Source organism: Anser anser (assembly GCF_964211835.1).
Source record: "Anser anser genome assembly, chromosome: 1".
Classification (NCBI taxonomy): Eukaryota; Metazoa; Chordata; class Aves; order Anseriformes; family Anatidae; genus Anser; species Anser anser.
Window position 1 is genome coordinate 96,516,737 of NC_139720.1, and position 18,557 is coordinate 96,535,293.

General features: G+C 49.9%; 2 protein-coding genes across 7 annotated transcripts in view; one reads left to right on the top strand and one right to left on the bottom strand.

Moving 5' to 3' along the window:
* ZDHHC23 (zDHHC palmitoyltransferase 23) overlaps positions 1 to 18,557 on the top strand; it is a 19,183-nt gene continuing 626 nt past the window's right edge. Inside the window, exons 1-4 of one of the 3 annotated variants that reach the window (XM_083822654.1) lie at positions 1 to 614; positions 916 to 1,617; positions 2,202 to 2,369; positions 18,126 to 18,258. In XM_083822654.1, coding sequence (XP_083678780.1) covers positions 508 to 614; positions 916 to 1,617; positions 2,202 to 2,369; positions 18,126 to 18,258 — 1,110 coding nt within the window. In that variant the 5' untranslated portion in view covers positions 1 to 507. Of the gene's footprint in view, positions 615 to 915; positions 1,618 to 2,201; positions 2,370 to 3,212; positions 7,676 to 18,125 lie in introns of those variants that run through there. The other 2 variants (XM_083822653.1, XM_083822652.1) reach the window with 2 other exon arrangements.
* Positions 9,861 to 18,557, bottom strand: part of CCDC191 (coiled-coil domain containing 191) — a 20,275-nt gene continuing 11,578 nt past the window's right edge. For all 4 annotated transcript variants that reach the window (XM_083822517.1, XM_083822519.1, XM_083822520.1 and 1 more), the window contains 6 exons: positions 16,944 to 17,026; positions 15,473 to 15,574; positions 14,239 to 14,382; positions 12,891 to 13,043; positions 12,358 to 12,512; positions 9,861 to 11,066 (listed from right to left, as the gene is read on the bottom strand). In XM_083822517.1, the coding sequence (XP_083678643.1) occupies positions 10,934 to 11,066; positions 12,358 to 12,512; positions 12,891 to 13,043; positions 14,239 to 14,382; positions 15,473 to 15,574; positions 16,944 to 17,026 (770 nt within the window). In that variant the 3' untranslated portion in view covers positions 9,861 to 10,933. The remainder of the gene's footprint in view (positions 11,067 to 12,357; positions 12,513 to 12,890; positions 13,044 to 14,238; positions 14,383 to 15,472; positions 15,575 to 16,943; positions 17,027 to 18,557) is intronic.

An 18,557-nucleotide genomic window follows, 5' to 3' on the forward strand; every position in this document is an offset into this window, starting at 1 on the left:
GGGCACATCTCCTCCCCGTGTCAATGGGGAGGTGCCCCCAGTGCGCAGGGCGAGGTCCCCCCCCCCGACCCCACCACGCCCCCATCGCGCCTGTGGGGCCGCGCCAGCAATGAATGACCCGCGCGGGAAAAGCGCTGTCCCTTTACGCCAGGTGCCGCTACGTCACGCCTAGCCCCGCCCCGCCCGCGCAGCCATTGGCCCGTCCCGCCGTCAGCTTGATGGGCCCCAGGGCGAGGGGGGGGGAACCCGGCACACCTCCGCGTTGGGGGCGGGGCCGGGAGCGCGGGCGGACCAATAGCGGGCGGGCTCCGCCGGAGGGGGGCGGGGCCTGCGGGGAGGAGGCGGGGGCGGGCGCGAGGCACCTGCTGAGGGGAGGGGGCGGGGCGGGCGGAGAGGTGCGGCCGCGCCCCTCCCCCCGCCCCCCCCCTCCCTCCCGGTCCCGTCCCTCCCCTCAGGGCCGGGGCACGGCGGGGAGGGAGGGAAGGAGGCAGGGAGGCGGCGGCGGCGATGGAGGAGCCGCTGTGCTGCTGCGAGTACGTGGACCGGCGGGGCCGGCGGAACCACCTGGCGGCGTGCTGCTGCGACTGCCGGGAGCTGGACGAGGGCTGCGACAGGTAACGGCTCCGGGCACCCCCCCGTCCCCCCGCCTTGGGGTCCCCTCAGAGAAGCGACCGTTGGGGTCCCCTCAGAGAATCCCCTCAGGGAAGCGACCGTTGGGGTCCCCTCAGAGAATCAACCGTTAGGACCCCCTCAGCGTGTACCCGCTCTCCTCCTCTCCCTGCCCTCCCCTTTCCTGTTGGGAAACTTTCCAGCCCCCTTCTCCACAGTTGAAGGGGGTGACTGCCTCTTCTCCACAGAGATCCCCCCAGGTGTTCCCTGTGTTTTCCCTTCGCTGTGTTTTCCCCCCCCCAACAGGTGGCTGACCTGCAGGTCCCTGCCCCCAGGAGCTCTGGAGAGGATCGCTGACGATGTTGCGGACCGCTGCCGCGTCCCCTGGTTCGCAGGGGCCGTGAAGATCAACATCAGCCTCGTGCCGCCGCTCGTGCTGCTGCCTGTCTTCCTCCACGTCGCGGCTCTGCACTTCCTGCTGGGGCTGGTCATCTTGACTTCGCTTCCCGTGGTGGTGCTGTGGTATTACTACCTCACCCACAGGAGGAAGGAGCGGACTCTCTTCTTCTTGAGCCTGGGACTCTTCTCCTTGGGCTACATGTACTATGTCTTTCTCCAGGAGGTGGTTCCCCGAGGCCACGTGGGGCATTCCCAAGTGGTGCTCCTCACCTCTGGGTTAGTTCTCATGCTTGCAGCCTTGTCACGAGCCAAGAAAGACCCTGGCTACCTTCCCATCCCAGCAGGCGATGGCAAGTCATCGCATCAGGATTTTCCCAACAAGAACCTTCAAGGGAGCTCCAACGGGCTCCACGGAGTCACTACGGCAGGAGCTGCCAGTGCCCGTACTGTGAATGGGGAAGCCAAAGGCTATTCCAGAGCCTCAGCTGAGGGGCCAGAAGGTGTGAGAAAGGACTGGTGTGCTAAATGCCAGCTGGTCAGGCCAGCCCGAGCGGGGCACTGCCGGCTTTGCGGCAGGTGTGTGAGGAGACTGGATCATCACTGTGTCTGGTAGGTTTTGCACAGCTGAGGCTATGTATTTTTTGTTCCTCTCCTTTTTCTTTTAAGTTAATGTCTTTTTTCCCCTAGCCTATTCCAAATGTTCAGTGATGTTCTTTCAAAAAGTAAATTTGCTGTTTAACTGTGACGACCGCTGCTAATTTCTACAGCGTATTTCAGAATTGCTCCTGGTTGTCTAAGTCTTCGTCTTTTTTTCTGACTTGGTCTGAGGAGCACTAGGGATCCTGCAGTTAACTTGCATAAGTGCTCACCTGGGAGCAAGGGAACCCAAAGCTGCCCGCGCACAGTACTGTAATCAAGGAGCAGCAGGTATAAATGTCTTAGCTTAGGATACTATGCTTCCTATAAGTTTCTGAGGCAAATAGTCTACTGCTCCTGCTGTACTGGTCTATTGACTTGTGCCTATAAGCTTTCTATAAAAAGCAGTAATGCTGCTTTGAAGCTGCCTGTGTTGTAGCGAGACCTTGGAGATGAGGTTCTCTGACAGTTGGGGGAGGGAGAAAAAAAGAAGCAAGCTCTTTTCTTTTTTCTTTTCTTCTCCCAAGCAAAGTAACTTCTTCTTTCCTTTTTTGGAGGATTAACAGCTGTGTAGGGGAGCAGAACCACCAAGCATTCATCCTTGCGCTCTCCTTCTTCATGCTCACCTCTGTGTACGGGATTACGCTGACCCTGGACACCATCTGTAGGGGACGAACCCTGTTCGTGGCTTTGTTCTACTGCCCTGGGGCCTATTCTGACTACAGGTGAGACGTCTGCGTGGGAGAGAGCTGGGCTGGGAACTCAAGCCTGAGCAGGCAGCTTGGCTCCTTGCCTTTCCTCGTTCTGTGCTCACGGCCAGTGCTATTGACTGTCAAGCCTGACCAAAAAGTGCTCCTTAAAAAGCTCTGGAAAGCAAGGATGCATCTCTGCTTTTGCCAAGGTGGGGAGCCTGAGACTCAGAGAGCTCACAGTTTATGTCTAGGAAACTGTTGGAGGAGCTGGGATTTGAAGTCTTTATTTACTGCGTCCTATAGAGATACACCCTTTAGATGTTTGTTCCCAGTGAAGGGCGATAGTCTGACAGTCTGGAATCAGCGTGCTGCCTCGCTGAGGAAAGAGATGGTGTTTGTCTAGTGGCTTTGTCGCTCCAAGTTATCTGCTCGGTACAGACAGCATTAATATGCCTTGTCTGGCTGGGAGGGTGGCGAGAAGCATCAGACACGTGTTTGGAGACCGGCTCTGCTGCTGGTGCACGGAGCACGCTAGCATGAGTGGCTCTGCCTTCCTCTGTACTCCATCATCTGTCAGGTGCGAGCACCATCGTTTCCTCAAGTAAGGCTTTTACAGCAGTGAGAGCGAAGAGCTAGGTAGCACGACAGGAACGTGCAGGAGTAGCTCTGGTAGCGCTAAAAGCTGTCATTAAGTAAGCCATGAAGCTTTAATTTTGAGAAAGCCTTTAAGGATTATCTGATGAAAGCGGCAAAGCGAGATCGCTGCGGCAGATGTAGACGGGGATTTGAAAGGATAGCGATTACTAGGGAAAGTCGCTCTGAAGCAGCTGCTCCAAAACTAAATGGCTTCCTTCCCATTTCTTTCCCCGCTGCCAGCTCTGCTCTGTCGTTCACCTGTGTGTGGTACTGTGCCATTGTAACAGCTGGCATGGGATACATCCTCCTCATCCAGCTGTTGAACATCAGCTACAACGTGACCGAGAGGGAAGCTCGGCTGGCTCTGCGGGACAACACCGGGCGCAGGCTCCTGGGTGGGTTAGTGATAGACACTGGCCAGTACAACAGGGGCTTTCTATGCAACTGGGGCCACTTCTTGAGTCTGGGGTCTCCCCCTCCACTGCGCTCTGCCGAAGACATCGTCTGACAGCCTTTTTTCCTGCAGATGACGTTGACTGACTTTCTTTAGCGGGGGAACGGCCCCTTCCCCTAGAACTCCCCCCTCCACACCCTTCCTTCGTGGTCGGTGTATGGGCTGCCCACCCCGTCACGGACATTGGAGGCTTTCCCAGGCAGAGTGGTTCTTCGCGTGCCATCAGCCAGCAATAGGTTGTGGAAAGCAGTAAGCCATATGCACAAACCTGGAGAGCAGGAGCCTGCTGCCTTTTTGCACTGCCGGAAGCTTCACGTGGCTCAGCTTGGCAGGAAGAAGAGCACAAGGTTTTGAGAACTTGGCTTTTTGTTAGGCGGGAACTCTGGCATCAAGAGGAACCTGCTGCTGGACTTCAGCGTGCATGCCGGTTCCTGCAAAGGTTAAGGAATCCCTGGCTCATACCTACATGCAGCATTTCAGAGATGTCAGGAGGGTGAACTTTTAATACAGATAACATGCACCACTGCAGAAGCCAGGCTCCTTGGCTAAAAGAGACTGTTCAGGCAGTCGCTGAGCAGCTCCCTCCTCTCTGGTGTGTTTTTTTTCTTTCATTTTCTATTCCATCCAGCTCTGTATACATGCTAGTGCTTGTATTAAGTGCCTTTGTGAGCAACATTCCTGTAGGGCTTTGTAAGATCCTCTTGTCTCCTGCCCTGTCTCTCTGACTGGGTGAGAAGACGCTGTCATCTTGGATCTCGTCATTCTTTTTGTAAGCTGAGTTTTTGTTGGGTTGATGGCTCGTCTCATCTCCCTCAAAGTGTTTCTGCTCTGATGATGGATTCTGACGTGAGACAGCAGGTAAACATACCAAGGAAGAAGGAGATGTTTTGAAGCAACATGTAACGGAGTACGAGGGGGAAAACAGACCTCTGCCTGATGGTACTGCTGCTGTACAGAAATGACTCCTTCCTCCTTGAGAAGGAGGGAGTCTGCGGGAGCATAGGCACCTCTGCTAGCTGCGGCTTTGGTAGGCAGTGTTTTGGCTGGGGTCGCTTATGTTGCTAATAAGCGATCCAGTCTCCTCTCAGCCCAGTCAGTGGGGTCTGCCTCGGTGCCTGGCTTCTGCTTTCTCAGGCCGGGAAGCCGAGGAGCAGTTCAGTGTCTGCGCGTGTAGGGAGGTAGAGGGGGGTGTGAGAGCTGGCTGCTTTTGGGGCAGCTGACCCATGGCGGCAGGTGAATGAGCGTGCTGAACGTGTTCTGCAGGAAGGCCGTGTGTTCCTCAGCAGCCTGCGACTGCATTATTATTACCCAGACTTGAGCTTCAGCTGCAGTCACAAGGCTTTGGTGAGGATGGCTTCTAGTTTTGTGGGTGGGATTTTTGGTGTTTGTTTTAAATCCTTTCTGCGTGCTGGCCCTGCAGAAAGGTCTGGCTGGAAAGGCCTGCGACTGTGGCACGAGAGCTGGAGCTTAGGCCTAAGATTCAGAAGCAGTGGAAGAGCCTCATCCTAGTTAGTTCCAGATGCGTGTGCAGCTTGCACAGCTCATGCTTCTGCTTGGGTGGCTGGCAGCTGGGGGGTGTTGCAAATTCAGTGTGCACCACTACCTTTTCTCCTAAGACGACAGCAGAATTAGAGCTGTCCCCAGAGATCCCTGCCATCTTTGGTGTGTATGCTCCTGATTACATGTCCCAGTTTAAGGTGAAGACCACGTCCCTCTTTGTGCTGTTCGCTTTCCTCGAGCGGCACCTGCACTTCTTATACCCATCACATAACTGAGGAGCAGCTGCACTTGGGATGGCGCCGTGCAGAAACAGCTACCCCTTTTCAACCCGTGAGCAATCTTGTTTGAGGTAAAGGGGACACCTCTCATGCTTTTCCTGACTTACTGACCACACTAAGAGATTTCTGACCAATTCCCAGTGTGAATTAAAGGCACTCAGCTGACTGTGCTATTCCTCTGGCAGCTAAGCATGACCTTCTGACTGTTGGGAGCTGGAGCCTGACCCCAAGGAGTTTAGCTTTACACAAAAACCTCACCTCCGCACGCATTGTCTAAGTGTTTCCATGGCACACGTGCATTTTGTGGAGCCTCCTGAGATGATCTGAAGCTTGGCAGCCCTAGAGACTGCCATGCTGTGGGTTAACAGGTTTGTGATCTTCAGACCTCATCCTGCTGGCTCCTGGGAAGACGAAGCCAGCATTCCCACCTGGGCTAAACAACCCCCTGCCATGGAGATCAATCACATGTCCATGAGCTGAGCAAGCTGTGGGAGTGCTGTCAGGTTTGAGATGAGTGGATTCTCAGTCCCGCTGCTCCGGCTGAGAGCTGGGCAGGTGACAGACGCATTCCTCTGGCAGTGCCTGGCCCTGTAGTGCTCACTGTCCCACAGGTATTTGTTAGCACTTTGCAGCCCGCGTGCCACTATGGCCTTGTCCCTTGCCTTTTGGTGAGCCCTGGCTTACACCAAGGCTGCTGCAGTGGCATCGGCCGCGTGGACTTTCAAGCCCACTCTAATAGTGGGGTAAAGTGCCAAAGTAAAATTTATTTTTTGCACTCCTTCCAGAGGGAGCCAGAACCATTCAGGACAGTAAAATGGTTGTAAGGCTGGGGTTTTGTGCAAGGAGAACTCGGTGCTGAGATCCTCCAGTGAACAGGAAGTTCGTGTCACTCTAATCTGCATAGCAGTGGTGACCCTTTCTTTAAGGACTTGGCTTTTGGTTTGTTTACCCTCCTGGCTTCTTCCTGAGAGGATTTGCATTGTGCTTTCCGTCTCCCAAGGCACACACAAAGTAACACGATCTGTCGCTGCCTGGAAGAGCGGAAGAGTTGCTAGCTGTGGATGCACACTCTGGGTCTCTTCTTTTAATAGCCCTGAGAAGCAGCAAGAAGCCTTTGAAGGGTAACGCTCCCTTTTCCACTTCCAGCGAGGGCAGACTGTTGGGATCCCTTGTGCACTAAGGGGCCTTTATTTATTTATTTTATTGCTGGGCTCAATATTGACCACTAAAAAATTAAAACCTAGTGCAGCCTGGCAGGGCTGGAGGGTCAGGTCAGTCCTCGGGCTCCCTCTTTCCCACTACCCCAGCCAGGCAACTCGCAGGCCAGGTGTTTGGCCTGAAGGCAGGGACCAGTGCCTTGCCCATAAAAGAGCAGGCACCTACCTATGTGGCAATAAGAAAAGTGTGCTGCTGGCCCTTTCCAAGCTTTCCCCATGTAGGAAGAGAGGACCCAGAGTTGATAAGCAGGGAAGGATTTGGGTGATACCTAGCCTCTATGTTTCCCCACCTAGACGTGGAGATGAGTTTATCCTGCTTTAGCCGTGACCTTGTGAGGCATTTTTGTTCCACAATCCGCGTGGTCTTCAGGGCAACTCTTGAAGGGCCAGGGTCTTGATGTTGCTGCTGTTGTAGTGGTAAGCCCCCTGTGTGCGAATACCAGCACCCAGTAGTTTGGTGACTGTGCTAAGAACTGCGCCCCATTAGATACTGTGCAACTGGTGGCTTTACACTGAGTGTGCTCTCTGAAACTGTGCTTCTTTGTAGACAAATCGCAGCCCCCCCTATAGACTGTTTTCTCTATTTAACTCGTCCTGAAATGACAAAAGTCACTCGTGAGCCTGAGTTGGTGCTGCTTGTGACTTCTGATCACATTTCAGCCTTCATGCTATGATGGTGCTTTTTTTTTCTTCTAAGTAGGTTGCTTTCAAGTGTCTTGATGAAACCATTTGCTGTAAAAATTTCTTGTAGAGATAAAATGGATACTGCCTCACTGCCTAATGTCTTAATAATGTGCTTGACTTTCTCTTTCTATATGAATGTATATTGCCTCATTAGGGCAGGAAGCGTGTGTGATTATGGATGTTTTCCCTATATTGCTTTCAGCGAAGAATTCCACGTTTTCCTAGGATTTTCTTCCACTGCCAGGATGTTTGTACAGTGAAACTCTTTCTCTGGACAGGTGAGGTTCTTTCTGAAATGTGGGAAATCAGCTTCCCAAAATCTTTGTCTTTATGGAACCGCTTTTAATGATAACATGGAGAATGAATGACAGGCTCTGGAAGACCTGTCTGCCTTGGGGAGTGGGGTGTGTGTTCCCCCACCCTGGCCAAAGCTTTAGGAGGAAACTTCATGCAACATTTGTGAGCTTTGTTGAAAGGACTGGTGTGTGTATGTGCGTGTGTCCTGTTTACATCTTATCCAGTGTTTTCAAATTGATGCAATTATGAATCAAAATAAATGATTGGAAATCATCCATGAAGTTGCCTGTTGATTTATGCCACCTTGCTCAGCCAGGTGAAATGACTGAGAAGTGCCCTCATCTCATGGCTACTGTGACGTGGGCATGGGGAACAAGGGAGCAACAGGCTAAGGAGAAGCTAGGGAACAAGTGTTCTTGCAGTTCCGCAAATGCTGTTATGCATTTATTCGTGTTGGGATGAAACAGAGCTGTTGGCAGTTCTCACGACCATAGAAGTTTGGGATACCTCCTCGTCCCCTCCAGTGGGGATTTGCACCAGGATCTTGAATTCTGAGAGCAATCTGTTAGCAGGCATTGAGTGTAATCTGACTGGGTTCCTAGCCTTTTTGTCCAGTGTCTTGCTTTCCCTCGTATACCTGCCCTTACAATGCATCCAGAACCCTGAGAAGGAAGCTTCTGCCTTTAAACTCTTTTTAAGCCACGTTTGGAAATAACATGGATACTCCCTGTGCAGACAGTGGGAAGAGACGTCCTCTTTGATCCTGCTGGCATCTTGGGATGTCTCCCGAAAGGCAAGATGACCTTTAACAAACAAGAATCACAGGTGCCTTTGCTGGTTTCAAGAGTTCTGCTGTGATTTGCCCGGTGGCACTTCTCTCTGCTGTTCTGCTGTTCAGCCATTTCTCTTGGAAGGTCACTTTGTGCGCTTGTTGACAACGAGGACCTTTCACAGCAGTGAGCCATGTCTCTACCCGTTGGTAGAGACTGGTGTGCTGATCACCAAAAAGCAAATACTTCAGGAGCTAAGGTTTTTGGGAAGGCATGTGAGTAAGAACTCTGCAGGGCAGGTGCTGGATGGGGATGGGGGAGAAGGGGAGCTTGCAATCACTTCACACTTGTGAATTTGCTGTTACACCCCAGTGGCAATGCCCCCTCTCCCTGCTCTGCTGGAGAAGGGATGCCTGGCTCTGGCTCTGCAGCCACCTCCCTCTCTGGCTAAGAAAAGCAAGGAGCTGACAGGAAGGAGTGGGTCTGAGCTGAGAGTGTGGGCTGATGACCAGCATTAAGGCACCGACATCCACATCTAACCGAGCGCTGAGGCGGGAGGGATGCTCCAGCACAGCTGCAGGCCGAAGCTGTTTGCTCAGCCTGACGTGTGTCACCCTCCTGCTGGGAACTGTTTGCTGGAGCTTTCATTATCAAAGCTCTAACAGCATGCCGCAGATTTTAGGGGTGTCCTGTGCCGTCTGTCAACAGCACCATCAGGCACAGCCTTGCTTCTGCTGAGGAGGGATGGTTTGTTTCTACTGGGCATGGATTAAACAGGGAACCTGAGGGGCTTCTCATCTCCCCTTGGATGGTGACTGGGGTCGGTAGGAATGTGCCTGATCCCTGTCCCTCAGCTGGGTTAAGCTGAGGCTTCAGCTTCATGCTAGCATGGGATTAGCCATAGCAAGGGCAAAGGGGTGTCAAAGCACAGCTCCTCCTGGATCTTCTGGATTCTCACTGCTGGAACCATCCAGCAGAAGAGCAACTTAATAGGAAAAGCTTTGTCAAAGCTACAACCCGAAAACCCTAGAAGTTGAGAGCATTAGAGACAAAGTCCCATTCTCAAAGGCAAATGCTGACTGTATGTCAAGTCCTGGGGGGAGAACTGTGCTCCACAGAAGCAGCATTATTTCTGGGGATGGTGAGTGGGCACAAAATGCCCAACAGTGGCAGTGTTGTTGGGGGAAGAATCTGTGGTTCATTATACTGGTGCACCCTGACTAGCTGAGTAGCCAGAGATTCAGCCTGTTGCTAGCCTCTCTGGCGCATTCCTCTGTGAAATTTGCCACTCTTCTGCAGTGCCTGTTCCTCCCTGCAAGACAAGTTATTCAGCCCTTTCTCAGCTTGTAGCTTCCTCTCGCAATCTGCTCCTAACGCAGCCAGATGGTCTGTGCTCGCCCACACGCCGCGCAGCACCTTCAGCTCCCTGCGCTTGGATAAGGCGCTCGTCTGACCCGCTGATGGTCAGGTCTGTAAATCAGCCCTGGGGAGAGGGTAAATGTTAAGGTGCTGTGGAGGGAGGCAAGCTGGGCGTGACACAGTCTTCAGAAGGACGCTTGGGGTCTGCTGGATGGCCTGGCTTGTGTGGGAGGGGAGGCTCTCTGGCCAGATCCCTGCGAGCTCTCTGTACGGGACTTCAGCCCAGTGCCTCAGCTTCCGACGCCTTCACACTGAAAACTCACTTGTGCTCGTTTCAGATTTGGGTTTATTGGAAACTTTCACGGCATACACAGGATTTAAAAATTATCCAGTACAATGGATAACAGCAAACTGTCATCTTCCTCGCATTGCCCAAGTACTCTCCATACTGCCAAATCGAAATCGTTTTGGAGAGAATTTTGCCTATCTTGTGAGGGGGAAGCGACTCCAGATTCCTCCCTTATGCTATTGCTCAGAGAAGACATACTGTACCTTCTCTGCATTACTATATCTGCACTGTGCTGCAGGTTAAGGCTCAAGAATTATGAGAAACCTTATTTTTCTGTTTGAGCTTATGTAAAAGCACTTAAAAATATATATATATATATTTGGTGTTATTTGAGGTGTTGGCTCAAGTGGAAGGGCCTAGACAGACTTGCACAATCCATCTTCAAATACTACAGTTGACCAGCATGGGAAATGTTTAAATGATGGATGCGAAGCCAGAGGATCGTGAACTTGGAATAACCACTTGTACCCAAAATCAAAGCACTGCGCTTGTGAACTGGCCAGCACAGTAAACTAGACTGTGCCTTGTAAGAGGAGTCCAGGTTTTAGATTGTCTGCATGTGATGCTGTAACCTGGACTGTTAGTAAATACAATTTGCATAAATAGCTCTTCCCTCGCCTTCTCTCATCCACGCTTCCCTGGCTCAGTTAGCCAGAAGCTGTTCTCTGGGTGGCCAAGTTCACAGCAGGGGTTAGCAGGGATCAGCTGACAGTGAAGTCTGTTTGCTCTACCATCAAGCTGTCGCCCTACAGAGTACTGGCACCAGAAAAGCACCAGGTTTCTGCCTAATAGGTACATTTCAGTTCCGTGCCTCCTGTGATGGAGGAGGGTTACTGTCAGTCCCGCAGCTCTGTGTGAAGAAAGGGTCCTGGGCTAAAGCTCACCCTGGGCTAGCCTTTGGTTACCTAGGGCTCGCTGCCACCCAGCCCAGACCTCCCAGTGGAGACCTCAAACTGGGAGGACCTTGTGGGCAAGAACCTCCTCAAGTCAAAGTGATGAAATCATCAAAGTAGGTTCCATATGCACGTGGGTTGGTCTGGCCAGTTTCTTCTGTTACATTTGGAAGTCAGGGAGAATTTCAGCTACTCTCCTTCGTAGCTGGTTCCTCCTTTCCTCCCTCTCCCTTTCCTTTTTCATCAGTAATGGGTACTGCCTCCAAGCTTTGAATGCATTCAGCATGAGTCTCCTAAAAGAAATGAGGGAAGCACAGAACAAAGTGATGACACTAAGATGTATGCATAACATGCCAGGTAATCAAAACATATTTGAGAGGGAATTCCCCTGAAATACTTCTTTCTTCAAGAATAAGCAGTCTCCCAAAACAGTTCCTTCAGGAGAAGCACAAATGTAAAATTCAGACTCGCTCAGTCCAGATCAACTACTTGGGGACGTGGGCAGGTGGGCTCTATTTCTTACCTGACTTGTAGCACCCCACCAAAGGTGCCTTGCCCCGGGTTCCCATATGGCAACAGGGAGCAACAGGCCCTTCTAAAGAGCAGTGCACTGTGCCGAGGGCTGAACTGCCTGTTGCCAGGAGGAGGAGGAGGTAAAGAGGAACAACGTGACTATGCTCCTGATGTAAGGTCGTATTGTAGAATGAATCCAGTCTCTTCCTGCGGCTGAATTCTCCCTGCCTCCTCTGGTTTGTTGGGTTAAACCAGGCCCTGTTCTGACCTTACAGACTAAGCAAGCTAGAACAGGTTCATTATACCCCATATGAGGTGAATTTCATTTAATTCTTCCTTTGAGGTGCTGCACGTCCTGTTTGGGCCATAGCACAGGCACAGCCTACTCATGACTGCATGCAACTGACATGCTTTCATGGTCAGGGAGGTGAACATGTTTGTTTTCTGCTGGACTTCGATAATAGCTCTTCCTGTTAAAATGCACAGTGAATGCAGTCATGGGACAATGAACTGAGTGCATCCAGCTCCAGCTGTGATCAATAGAACTGTCTGCTCTAGTTCTTCCTGCCAAACCAGGCTGATGATCGCAGAAAACAAAAAATTCCCTAAGTAGGGTTTCTAAGTTTATCAACTTTGGATTTGTAAACCAAATCATCCACAGTAGACAAAACAATACAGCGTAATTCCTGCACAATTTCTGCTTGTTATAATTGTACTTAAAGATTTTCCTAAGGCAGCTTTTAGCAGAAGCTGCATAGCCAGATCTGCTAATCAGCTTAGAAAGTTTCAGCCACTTAGCTGCTTTCACTGTATTCTCTTTCAGCAGATTTAAAAGTCCTGTGAAGGATATGACTAAACTTCCTTTTCCAGGCTGTTTGGAAATTTCTACCATAACCTTATGCTGATGTTGTCTACGCACATGACAGAAACAAAATACCAACTGTATACAATCCCTTTCACATGTTCCTGGGGAGCAGATCATTGCTCTGTCAAGAGCAGAGTCCCTAAAGTATTCTATGGGGTAGAATTAAACCCAAGTAAAAAGAACTGCTGGCAAGGGAATGCACTTACTTGTCTCTATGTTCAGTAGCAATCTTCAGTTTCTCCCTTAAGGTGTCTTTTTCCTCCATGACCAGATGAAACCATGCCCAGAAGAACTTCCTCTTGAGGCAGGCTGCACGGAGGGTATTCGCTCTCTCTTCTAGACTGGACAGATAATCCTTGTACTAGGGAAGGAAAGCAGAAGGAGGTGAGAATGGCTTCTTTCTCCCACCCCCAGCCCAATAAACACATACAGAGCAGTGCTGAGACAGTGCCTCTAAGGGACAACAGGGACAGTAGTGGAGGAAAATCAACGGGGAGCAAGGGGAAAGCATGAAGGTGGTAGTGGGGAACAGCATGTAGGAGAGCGTCCTGGGTTGTGGAGGATGATGGAGGGTGGAGAGCTGAAGGAGGCCTCTGCGGAAGGGAATGGGGTGGTGCTGGAATAGGGACAGAGCAAGCCAGGAAAGTTGGGGCTGTAGGTGTGTGGAGTGGTGGTGAAGGGAAAGCACGGCAGCAGCTGGCTCCCCTGGTATTGCTTCTCCACTGGGGTGCAGGCAAACCTTCAGCCAGTTCCTGAAGCCTTGTCTGAGCAACGTGTGGCAATGGAAGTCCTCAGCCCGAGACACCTTCTCCGAAAGGCTGCTCTGGGTGTGCTGGAGCCAAGCCATCAGGCATTTCCTCTGCAGGCCCAGGCAGTGGTGCTTCTCGGCCACCTGAGCAAAGGCAGAGAGAAGGCAGCTAGTTATCTGGACTAGCGACTACAAAAGCCTCAGCTACTGAAAGCTGGCTACTCTAGAAAATTACTTCAGCTCTTGGGGGGCCTCTAAAATGCAGGTGTCTGACAGCTGGAATACCTTACAGCGTTAAATTCCCACAAAGAGGAGGCAGCATAAGGAACAAGACCAGTCTCCCTATCACACCACTGCTGTGTCACTCCTAGAGAACATCCTTTTGAACTAGACTTGCGGTTTGACCTGTTGTGAATGGAGCAGAGGCATGGCCTAACAGTTCAGTCCAACCTGCTCCTTAAAGCTGAACAGCAGGACGACTTAGAGAGCAGCTGCTATCCCCTAGTTCATCCCAGCCGGATGCCCATGTGCATTTGGTTGAGCTCTTCAGTAGCTGCAGCTCCAGTGACTTAAATGGAAGCTTGCCAGCTTAGCCTTGGGCTTTGGCTACATTTTCAGGATACAGTTGAGTGCTATTAGTCTACTTCTGATAAGGCACGCCAACTCATTCACGTACAGAAATGTTTCATTAGCAGTATTTGTATGTCACGGTCTCAGAAGCCACTAGCTCTTCTGCACTGAAGGCATGGCCAGGCCAGAACAGATCCCTGGATTGTCACCTGTGGTATCGTACTTCTAGCAGCGGCCAACAGCGCTCCAGCACTGACTCCAGGTAGAAGGAAAGCCCTAGTGATGGGCTGGGGTTAACTACTAAATACAATGCCTTAGAATTATCTGATTAGCTTTGCTGTGGTGCAAAAGAACTGGCAGGCTCACATCATATAATTTCAGTTTATTTTTTTGGCTGTATCGTACTAAACTAACTCCCACTGTGTTACTGGCATTGAGTCAAGTGGCGGTTAATATTGCAGACAAGTGTAGGCTAACAAAAGATGACTTCTCATTAGACTGAAATTCATTCCTTTCTCTGTCCTTTTGGTTCCTGTTTAATCAGCTATAAATGAGGAGGCCACCCTTGTGGGTTTTTGATGACCTTTCGTGATTATTGTCAGATGAGTTGATTTAAAGCACTAATGTAGGGCAGGGTGTGCAAGGAGAATTTTTGCTTTGCCATTTCTACCTGGCTTAAGAGCCCATTAAGGTTTCTGCTACCTTCTGCATCCATTCTTTTTCCCTTCCTCCCATGATGCCAGTCCTTTGCTTTATCCTCAGCACTTACCACCAAGTTTTCCTTGGCTTGCTCCCTCAGCCTCTTCCATGGCACCATTCCCAATTTTCTCAGCAGGACGCTCTCATAGTGATCTTTGGCCTTTTTCTGGAGCTCCTGTTCTCTTTCCAGCCTCCTCTGCTTCTCCAGCTCTTTCTACAATACAAAGAGCAGGAGTTTTAATTCAGCCTGCATGAAATGAACATTAAGCTTGTCATACTGGAGTTGAAGGTCCTGATCTCACGGGAAATGGGAATCTGCACCATCATTAGCAGTGCAGATCAGGCATGACCCAGCGTATTAGAACCCGTTTTCGTAGGCCCTGTGTGAATGTATGGCCTTCCCTCAGCACCACAGTTTGGTGTTACAATCACCGTCCCTGTAATCTGTGGCTACCAGCAGTGCTGATATAGCAACAACTTTTTTTGATGGGCCTTCATCCATGTGAGGAAGGGTGCCTTGGTGAGCTCGAGAAGGGTAGCTTTCTATGTCTGTAAAATTAGACTGAAAACCTGTACAAAAATGCTTCTGAGTTTATGCATGGAATTTAGCTTAAATAGCCGGGAAGGTATGTGGGTATTATATAACCGTACGATATTTTTGACTGAGACTCAAAGATGAAGGTCAAACATCCTAAAACACTCAGTGCAAGTAGGACAGCACCTGTAGGTCAAATTCCAGTGGGATTTCAAGTGTGGTGCTATTTGGGTTATTAGTATAGCTCATTTGCAAGTAACAAGAATGACACGGGGCTATTCCTAGGCTGCCGGATACTGTTAGCTCCAAGGAGAGGATGCCGCTAATTCTTCAGCTGGAAGGTTGCCCTTGATAGATCTCTCAGGCTTGTTTACTGATAAGTTGTGTGTTTGTGACTGGTATCACTGTGTATGCTGGAAGAGGATACAGGTGGAAGGAGCAGCCTGAAAGTAGCCCAGACAAGCTGCCACTGCGGGGGTTACGTGGCTGTAGCTCGGCAGTGGATGTCCACCAGCTGGGACCTCTAGTCTGGCTGGTGAGATGGGGACAATACATGCTTCACAGCACGTTCGGGCCACAGCCCTTTTACTAATGTCCCTAAAAAAGGGGGAGGTGGTGAGCTGATACAGCTGGTGCTGTGCAGTGGAACACTGCTCTGTTAACAAAGGCTTTCAGTTCACACCCCTGGCTGCTGACTCAGTGCTAGTGGGTAACAGCTCCTCTTCCCTATCCCTGTTAGGTGGGTGAGACAGCTGAGGTGTTTGGTCACCAGCTTCTGTAGCCTCCTCTCCTCCCGTCTTTTTTCCTGCTGAGCTTCCTTTTCCTCAGCCTCCTTCTTCTGACGTGCTTCCTCTTCAGCCTTCATCTGGGCCTTGAAATGGAGAAAATGGAGGAAGATAAAATTTTGTTCAGCATATGCGACCATTTTGGAGAACACAGTCCTCTAAACTTTCTCAGACAAGTAGTATTCTAGTACTGTCCAGAACCTGAAACTTCAGAAGGAGGCAGACTTTGTCACATACTAGACATGATCTACACTGAACAATGAACTGTGAAAGAGGGGGAGAAGGAAGTGTTCCTTCTACCACCTATATATGGCCATCTTTCTTTGCCCTAAGTTACAGTACTTGCCCACTCTGCCAATAAAACACTTAAAACCATACCCCAGGTTACTTATTGATAACATGATTGCTGAAGTCAGTACTGAACCACTGGGCTCTGCTCTGAAGTTTTACATCTGCATGTTAAAGAGCATTACAGGTGCTCACATATGTTTTTCCCCAAACACTGAAGACCAAAGAAGCTGTTTTACTTCAGCACTGGTTATATGTGGTACATGTGTACATACAATATCTTTCTCTGAATGTTCACCCGTTCCCCTTGCAAACCCCAGCCTGCTTTCATTCCACAAAGTTCTTGTTCTTGGTGTATGCATCAAAGGCCTCAAACCCACATGATAATGCATGATTATAATGACTGTGCTTCCTCCAGTCTCTATGATCATGGCAGCAGTAGCTGAGGAAACCTAACCTAATGCTTGTCTGCCCACCCTATGGTTGATGTGTTCTCTAAGATTTGTTTAAGCTTCCTAGTATGCATGCACATCCCTCTTCCTTGGAGAAGAAACACTGATTGTTTTAGAACCCCAGTTCTGAGCTTTCTAATCCTAATGCAAATTAGGATTGATGTTCTCAGTAACAGATTAATGCCTTGAAGCTAAGAAGGCTCCTGTTTGATGCATATCACGGAATTTCTATATTAGCTATGCAAATATTGTCAATATCTTCCCTTTTCAGAAGAGATTTTCTAGAAACCAAGATGCAGCATTTTTACTAGGTCAGACTGCACTTCCTCAAGCTGCACATGACCTGACCAGACAGGAGAGGGAAAACCCACCATTTGCTAGGTCCAGTCAGGTGGATTTCAATTCCACTCTTCCCATCCTTGGCAACAACGGTTACAACCATGAGGTAGGCGTGAAAGAGGTGGTGGAGGGGTGGTAAGGGAAGCTGCTTCTAGAGTTGTAACAGCAAGCATCAACACGAAATGTCTGTGATATGGCAGGGCTAGTGGGGTCACTTTTTGATGTACGCTGGACATCTGCTTTCTTTACAAGCCATAAAACTCCTCATTTGGCTAAAGGGCCTCTTCTTGGTTCACAACTTCATGGTGTTAAAATAGCACTTCTTATGACTCAAATAGCATGAAAAAGTCTTCGTTTCATTTTCCACTGTCCTTACCAGTTTCTCCTCTTCTCTTTGTTGTTTGGCTTCTTCTAATTTCCTCCTCCGTTCTGCCCGCTGAATTGCTCTCTCCTCCATAGCTACAGAAGTGGAAACAACAAAAGGACGTAAGTCTTAGTGCAAATGAGCTATAGGATAATGGCACAAGCTTGGTGAATGGGAAGGATGACCCCTTCTCTCTACTGCCAGGTCTCCTGGTGACCTGGCAATGCCAGGACTAAGTGACTTGCTTTCTGCTGCCTCTTATGGCTGGCAGTTTCACAAACGAGGAACCCACAAACTCTTTTAAGACTCAGGACTGCCCCAGTTAGATTCACTCCACCCTCCTTGGTTGACAGTCACCGCCTGGATTATAAAAGGGGCTGTGTCTGTCCAGAAGTTTTCTCTCTTTATTCCCTTGAATGAGCGCTGGGGCTCAGGGCACCTGATTTAGCAGCAGTTGCAATAAGGTCTCTAGGAAGCTCCAACTACTTAGAGTGACTGCATGATGAAAAACATCCCTGCCACGGTGACACATAGGTACTTGGTCCCTTTAGTGAGAAACTACTGCTTAATGCTGCTTTGGGGAGATGAGTTGCAATGCTGCAGTCTTGCTGGCTATGACTGAAGGTCTGACCTCACAGAACATGAAGTGGGCCTGAGAACCTGTGCTTACTCCTTCTGCAGTCACAAACAAAGCACAGGCTGGAGCAATCCATAATTGGAGGGGCGTTTAATTGCTTTGACCACAATAGGTTTCCTCAAGTTCTTTTTCCCTTTCAGCTGTGCCAGGGTTCTCTGCCAAGGGAAAATCATCTTGAGATGACTTTGCACTTAACTACTTAGGGGGATCTTCAAAGAAAAGCACTTGAGTGCTCTGAAAATACTCTTACTGTCCCCAGGCTGTACAGAGCTCAGACAATCAGTGAGTGATGGCTTGTACTAGGTAGCGTGGGAGCTGAACACAGTCAGTTAACGAAAGGCATCTGTTAATGCACAGCAATCAGGGCCAAAAAGGTATGGTGATCCCAAGACTGTTAAAACATCACAACAATCACATACCAGACAGTCTTTCTTGCAGGCTGTGACTACCCCTAGGTTGATACGGGAGAATATAAGCTAGGGAGGTAGCAGAATCTGATCTTAATTCACTGTACGACAAGGCTGTTTTCCATGTGTAATGTGTATCTGCCATTCCAGCATGGCCAGAGAAGGGGAGCTACCTCACAGAAGGGAGGGATCTGGAGCTCCTTCCCCAGCCTACCTACTGTTGTCTCACAAAATCTTGGGTTGGCACTGCGTTCTCTTGGAAATCTTAATACCTCTGACAAAGGTAGGTGAAAATGAGCGCTCAGTTTAAGTGTTGATTGGATGTGCGACGGGAATAAAACTGACAGCAAAACAACCTGTAGAGCTTCTCTCAGAGTCTTGTCACACCAGAAACAGTCACAAGTGTTACGACTAATGGTTTCCACAGCGTTCTGAGCATCAACTTGGGGTGCTTGCAGCGGCCCAGGTTTTACAGATGCCTGACTTGGCCATGAAAACAGCTCACACTCTCACAGCGCTGATCAGAGGAAAAGAAAGAGAAGTTTCCAGATGAGCTGTTGAGGAAAGCGGTCTGGCATGGTC